This window comes from Rutidosis leptorrhynchoides, chromosome 1, assembly GCF_046630445.1.
Source record: "Rutidosis leptorrhynchoides isolate AG116_Rl617_1_P2 chromosome 1, CSIRO_AGI_Rlap_v1, whole genome shotgun sequence".
In the NCBI taxonomy this organism is placed as follows: Eukaryota; Viridiplantae; Streptophyta; class Magnoliopsida; order Asterales; family Asteraceae; genus Rutidosis; species Rutidosis leptorrhynchoides.
Genome location: NC_092333.1, coordinates 49,041,701 through 49,049,529, shown reverse-complemented (window position 1 = coordinate 49,049,529; position 7,829 = coordinate 49,041,701). Strand labels below are relative to the sequence as shown.

Genomic DNA, 7,829 nt, shown 5'->3' with positions numbered 1-7,829 from the left:
TATATGCATGTTGTTAATGTCGGTTACCAGGTGTTCAATCCATGTGAATGATTATTTTGGTCTCTATGCATGGGACGTATATTTATGAGAAATGAAAATCTTGTGGTCTATTAAAATGATGGAAACGATTATTTATGTTAAACTAATGAACTCACCAACCTTTTGGTTAACAATTTATAGCATGTTTATTCTCAGGTATTAAAGAAATCTTCCGCTGTGCATTTGCTCACTTTAAAGATATTACTTGAAATCATTCATGACATATTTTAAAAGACGTTACATTCGAGTCTTCGAGTTCATCAAGATCATTATTAAGTCAATTATAGTTGGATATATTATGAAATGATATGCATGTCGTCAACTTTCAATGAAATGAAAGTTTGTCTTTTAAAAACAAATGCAATGCTTGTAAAATGTATCATATAGAGGTTAAGTACCTCACGATGTAATCAACTATTGTGATTCGTTTATAATCGATATGGACTTCGTCCGGATGGATTAGGACGGGTCTCTACATAACCTTCCGGGTGTAGCTTATTGGCGTTGTTCACATCGTCGTTGGTGAACTTATACTTTGTTGATATCTTTAGCTTGTTGCTTAGAGATCGTACGGTATGCTTAGTGTAGTTGCCTTATACAGGGATGCTTCGGTATGCGGTATTTGATATTTGTGTCGCGTGTCCATTTTATACATATATATGTATGTAGTATGTTATCACTCACTAAGCGTTAGCTTACCCTCTCGTTGTTTACATTTTTATAGATTTGCTTGGATGCAGTGGCTCGGGTAAGCTTGGGGACTAGTGGACTTGCGTAGTTGCTTTAGAAGGCTCGCTTTTGGACTGATTAGGATTGGGTAGCGTATCCCCAATCGCCATGCTCGGCTTTATTTGTATTAAAAGTCTTGTGGTTGAAAACTTGTATTTTCGTACGAAAGTCGTAAAACGGCCAATGTAGGCCCGGTCTTCGTAAAACTAATTTTATTAATGGAACGTGTTAGTTTTACAAATATGAGTGTGTGGTTAAAAGCGTTTTGTCTACTTAGGTCTGGAAGTGGCCAATCTTTTTCGCATTTCAAACTTTTTAGGACAGACCAGTTTGGCGCGCCGCGCCAGTTGCTGAACGAACAAATTTTTTTTTTATTTTGGTATTTTAAGTGGATTGTTCGTGGTTTGGTTTGGGTTGTTACAAGATTTGAAGTTCAAACTAGTGAAATGACCTGTTGAATTACGGGTTTGTTTAAATAAAACAGTTTAATTATATATTTTAGGTATTAAGTGAATGTAAATGCTAAGGTCATTTAGTTTAATGACTTGTGGAATCACTGATTCCGACTAAGTTACTTATTGTTTTTACAATGAGACATGTATTTTACATACATATGTAACATAATTAGTTCCGTAAAAAGAACCTATATTTAAATAATAATAATAATAAAAATAATAATAATAATAATAATAATAATAATAATAATAATAATAATAATAATAATAATAATTATAATTATAATTATTATTATTATTATTATTATTATTACTATTATTATTATTAATATTATTATAATTATCATTATAAATATAATTATAATTATAATTATAATAATAAATAATAATAATAAAGTTTGTTTAAAAATTGAGTATTTATATTTTTAATAATAATTATTAGTAATAGCATATGCCTTTTGAATTTTTTTTAAAAATTAAAATACAATTATTATATGAAGGTTGTACAATATGTTTCAAACATTGTACATGTGTTCATGATGTGTTTTGTAAAAGATTGTACAATTTATTTTAAAGTTTGTAAATATGATCATTAGGTGTTTTATCATATGATTGTACATATTATTTCAAATATTGTACATAAAATTATGGGAGTGTTTTACTATAAGGTTGTACATAATGCATCAAATATTGTACATATGGTCATGGGGTGTTTTATCATAAGATTGTACATAATGCTTAATATATTATACAATTAACATGTTAATATTTTTGTTAAATATAATTAATTATGTTAATGACATCATACTGGAGGGTTTAGAATTTTACTTTTTATTTTTGAATTTCTTTTAAACTTAGATGAACCTTATTTATAACATCATTATTTTAGAGATTTATTAGATACTATATGTATAGATTTCACTAACTACATATATTGTGGTAATCAGAAAGAGAGTTAAAATGGTAATAGCATAATCTCATTAAAAGTACTCCAACACTCAATTAATTTACAATTCAAAGCGCTTTTCTTAACCCGCTTGTAACGCAAGCAATTCAATGTCGTTGGATCCAACGTGTAACAAACACCACGCCCCATTCTTCCCCTAACGTGGCGTTGGATTTCGATTTTGGCCTGCGTCGGTTGTTTTCAACTGGAGAAGCAACAGGTAGTTTTTTGATGTGGACGCATTTGATTGGTTGGAGAATTTTGAGCCGTTACCTAAAAAAATTATCCAAATTTATTTTCCTATGTATATACTTTAATATATTCAATAATTTAAAGATAAAACATACATATTTAATTCTCGCAATGAATAAAACATACAAAATGCTCGAGTGGAGTGAGAGTCTAATAGTTCACGGATTCCTCGAACCCGTCTTTATATTCCAATGGATCGTGAAAAAGCGGCAGAAAGGTTATACAAGGATTATTTTTCGGGAGTACCAAAGTATCTGTCCCTAACATAAACAACGTTATCGAATGAGTCGTCAATTATTTATCCGAATCATCGAAGGTATATCCAACTTTAATAGTAGTTCTATATTGATTTTTTGGTATTTTATAGAACGTCCCGATGCACTTGATCATCAGTGTTTGACAATACTATAAAAGTGCACATCCGTCATACATCAAATGACGTATGGAACTACTCCCGACTTGTTTGAAGAATACATACAAATTGATGAGAAAACGCTCGCTGATTGTCGAGATAATTTTTGCAAATAAGTATTTAATTTATTTGCTAGAGAGTATTTGTGAAAACTCACTGCCGAAAAAATGATTGCTAACCCTTCTAAGCGACCACGCCGGTTAGAAAGGAATTTGAGGAATCGAGATGTAAGGGTTAAGGAAACAAGAGATAGGAACGTTCACAATCAGTTGGAGGAAGATTTAACCGAGCACGTTTGGCACTTATCACACTACTTCCGTACCGCTGATGAATAATTTATGTATTATGTATTTTTTTTACTTTGTTTATAAATTAAAATGATGTACTTTAATTTTTCAGGAATTTAAATTATGTACTTTTATTTTTTTCGGAATTTAAAATGATGTACTTTTATGTTCGCTTGTATTTATTTAATGTTAATCAAAATATAGTCGTTAATTGCATTACTTAATAAAACGATTACATTATCCTAATAACATGATTACATTATCCTAATAAAACAACAACTTAATTACTAAAAAATGAAAAAATACATTAATTAAACAACGATAACATTAACGGCTATCATCAATCCAAGATCTTCAGTCATTAATTCACCTATCTCTCACTCACGTAAAGAGAACCAGGTTCATCTTCATCATCACTATCAACAAGATAAATATTATCTTCAATAAATTCAGTATACACCTTAATTATTTCATAACGTATCATGGATCGTCCTACTAGAGCATAGAAATCTTCGTTATCCGTAAGAAGAGTGGTCTGCACGTTGGCATCTTTGAAATACCAAACTTGTTTGTGCTCGAAATGTACATTATCTTTAAGAAACGCAGACAAATTCGATATCTCAAACTGGCGCACTTCAATATCGAACGATGTTTTGTAGCCGCCGGAATAAGACTTCAATTCATCATCAAATTGACCACCGTAAAATGCCTCTAATGTACGGAGTAATAAATAACAGATTCATAGTAAACGATAGGAATAGAGTTTCGGAAATTAAGAAATTGTAGGAAATGAGAAGCGTGATTTGATGATAAAGGAATAAGTATATGTGTATATAAATATATATATATATATATATATATATATATATATATATATATATATATATATATATATATATATATATATATATATATATTTATATATTAGTAAAAAAAATGTTGGGGTTTTTAAAAAATAGCTATTTGACATTGTTTGTATCATTATTTTACATATACATAATATAATATTAAATAAATTAATATTGTATAATAAATAAAAATAAAATGTCACATCATCATTCAACTATTAATCTACATCAAAAAATCATTCCACCATTATTTCACACAAAAAAATCCACACTACCGAGTCATACAAAAAATGTAAAAGAAAAAAAAAATAACTCACATAAAAAATTCACGCTCTGCCCAATTACATATGGCCTTAAGTCTTGTTGATAAACGACATATTGAGTAGTTCGAATTGATTAAAAAAAGTTCCCTGTAACTTATCCGTTTTTACTGATCATAATTTGAAAAAGTTTTACGTGTTAACCAATGTTTTTGTGCGTGCTTTAGTCACCAACAAAAAGAAAGTCAACCACACATACATTTGTTTAACATCAGTACGGGATCATTCAGAGACACTTAACCACCCACGCGTACATCTCTTTACAGTTGCATAACCACCCCCAATTGCTGCACATGAGGAAATCCGACCTAATCCGAAGGCATGAGCGGTAAAAATCCTCTCCCCACTGCCCCCGCAACGCGATGTGCGAAATGCACCCTTGAGTATAATTCAAGGGTAAAAGGGCAACATTATGTGCAATGATGCACCCCACGAGAGTCGAACTCCTGATATTTCGCTAAAAGAAACATATCACTACCACATGAGCTACAACACAATATTCAACCTCACATACATTAAAACATCCGATGATTTAAGCAGGAATAATAGGTGAATATCATTTACTCACAACTAAATGTTAAAATCGTGAAATACAAAACATAAAACACAAACTGACATACAAACTACATATACTCCGTAACAATTTACTCAATCTTAGTTAGGTGTTCAATAAAACAACCAATAGATGTATAAGAAGATCCACCCTTCAAAACCGTTAATCGGCTCTTTTCCTTCATCTCTTTAACCTTCCTTCTCATCTCACCATCATTCATCACCTTTCGAATCCCATTTTCGATTAAATCCGCACTAAGATTCATCCCTTTCCTATAATCAATTTTAATCTCTGCTGCTAATCCCAAATCCACCACCATTTGAAAAGCATTAAGTTGTTGCTCAGCGTAAACCGGCCAAGCCGCTATTGGAACCCCAAACCATAAGCTTTCCAATATTGAGTTCCATCCACAATGTGACACGAACCCTCCAACCGAAGAATGAGACAACACCGTTGTCTGTGGGGCCCATCCGATCACCTTCCCAACATTTGATGTCCTATCAAGGAATCCTTTTGGCAAGACCTCTTCAAAATTTTCATATTCTTCGGGTCCGCCTAACTCCCCATTCGAAGATGGTGGACGACGAAGTGACCATAAGAATTTGTGGCCACTTCGTTCAATTGCAACCGCTATCTGCTTCACTTGTTCCTCTCCAAAGCTTCCATTGCTTCCAAAGCAAAGGAATACCACCGAACATTCTGGCTGATCATTTAGCCATGTCATAATCTCGTTCGTCTTACCATTTGCCGGGTTCTTGAGATTTAGTATCGGTCCCACCGGAAACACCGGAGGAAGTTTCGAGTAGCTACTTAGAAGAGACTCAACTCCATGGGATTCGAGCTCTTTGAATGTGTTCACAACTATGCCCTTCGATTTACGAAACCTTATGGCTAAATCGAGAAACATTGTTGAAGATCCATTCTTATCTAAAAGTACGGAAGGTAAAACCTTAGCTGGGACAGAGTTGACATAACTCGGAACTGGAAACTCCAGTTCCGAGTCTTTAAACTCTGTCACATCAAACTCCTCGTTGTCACGCTTGGCCTGTAAGTAAAGTGTCAGGCCAAGCATGGCAGCACCAGAAGTAAAATAAATATAAGTTGGAGCGCTAAACTCGTTAGCTACGTCCATCATGGCAACACAAAACATGTCCACTACGAACCCAACGAGTCGAAAGTCATCGGACTTAATAATATCATTGACAATGTTGCGAACATGAGTCTTGTGATATTCAATGAAATCTAAAAGGAAGTTATTGGGTGTGATAAAGTCTTTCGTTGACTTTTCGAATGGAATGTCGATGAAACGTAGACGATGAGTGGACGTTAGAGGTTCTAAAGCGTGCTTTGCTTGATTAGGGGGGTTCATGATGATGATGGTGACGGATAGTTGTTGATCGTGATGGATGAGAAGCTTGGCGAGCTCTACCGTTGGCGGCAGGTGGCCGGCTCCCGGAGATGGGATGAAAACAAGTTCTGATGTGGTCATTTTTTGTATATATGTGTGGTTTAGTGTGGTATAATTGTTGTGTGTATGCTAAGATGGACAAACGCATAAATAGTGTGCATGAATATGTAGATGACATCAGCGCTTTAGTCACTTGTTTTAACATGGATTTAATTTATTGTCAGAGAAATTCATTTTTGCCATCAATATTAAATTCGGAGTAGTATAGAACAAGGAGACTCGTGCTTTAGCCATTGGGACACGAATTCGGTTGTATTATGATTTTGTTATACGATTATAGTACTTTAATCATATAAAAACGTAAAATTAAAAAAAAATGATAATTATAAGAAACAATTATTTTATGAACTCGTAATTTGAGGATATATTATATATTTTTGGATTGATATAAAGTTTTATGAGTCTCTGCGTTGCACAGAAACGTAAAAACTAAAAAAATTATCAATTATAACAGACAATTATTTTATAACAGACAATCATTTTATGAGCACGTGATTTGAAGATATGTGATATATTCTTGTGATTGATCTAGATTTATGAAATAAGACGTATTAGGTTCGATGAGAATATTGTATAACATGATAGATAAAAGTCATTGAACATGTGATCCAGCGGTTGGTGGTCTGCCTCCTTTAGGAGTCCGACCTCCGTTAGCTACATATTAACCCATAATTTCATCTCTGCCATGAAGTTCCACCAATGACACATTTCCCACATCGCGTTGGGGGGTAAAGGGAAGGAGAGTTTTACCGTCCTTGCCCCGCATGGAATTGGTGCAGGTTTTCTCCTGGGCGCGCAGTTGAGGGGCATGTATAACTGTGTAGGAAATGATGGTTAAGTCCTCATGAGTTATCCTAACAGCTGTTCAAAAAAACAAAAACAAAAAAACAAAAAAAAAACAAATTTATCAAAACATGACGAGGTTTGTTAATTTTGGTGTTGTTAATAACACAATTATTTTCTAATAAAATAATATTATTTTATCAAACTCTAAAGTACAAAGCTTTTTATCGTTTATAATCAATGTTATAAAGGGAACAAAATCATACATGAAAATCAGGAGACTTCATAAACTAACTATTTAAATATCATGTAGATATTTAAAAGAATTTAGAATGTCATCTTCTTATGATTAGAAGAAAATCTAATTCTTTTATAATAATTAATTTTTTTGACGTGAAATATCTAAAAAATGACATGTGACAAATGTTAATGAGAAGATGGGACGTCAGCATTAATTAAGTTAGTTTAATAAGGAAATTACACATAAGATTACTAGTACGCGTTTTATAATAATGTATAAATTATATAAACACTATGTCAAACTTTATAATTAATAGAATGGATGATTGTTATAAAAAATAAGTTTCCAATTAGTTAACAAAAATTATTTTGCTAATGATAAAAAAGTATACCCTATAAAAGTTTAATAATAAAATCGCTGTGTTGTTACTAAAAGTAATTTAATGAATAATAAGTTTTAAAATAAACTAGAAATAGTTTGGACCGCGCGTTGCGGC

At 32.4% G+C, this 7,829-nt stretch overlaps 1 protein-coding gene across 1 annotated transcript; it reads right to left on the bottom strand.

Moving 5' to 3' along the window:
- Positions 1 to 4,932: 4,932 nt before the first annotated feature.
- Positions 4,933 to 6,330, bottom strand: LOC139859705 (UDP-glycosyltransferase 71E1-like). Its single transcript, XM_071848485.1, has one exon. It carries the CDS (start codon positions 6,328 to 6,330, stop codon positions 4,933 to 4,935), a length of 1,398 nt encoding a protein of 465 aa, XP_071704586.1.
- Between the last annotated feature and the right edge of the window lie 1,499 nt (positions 6,331 to 7,829).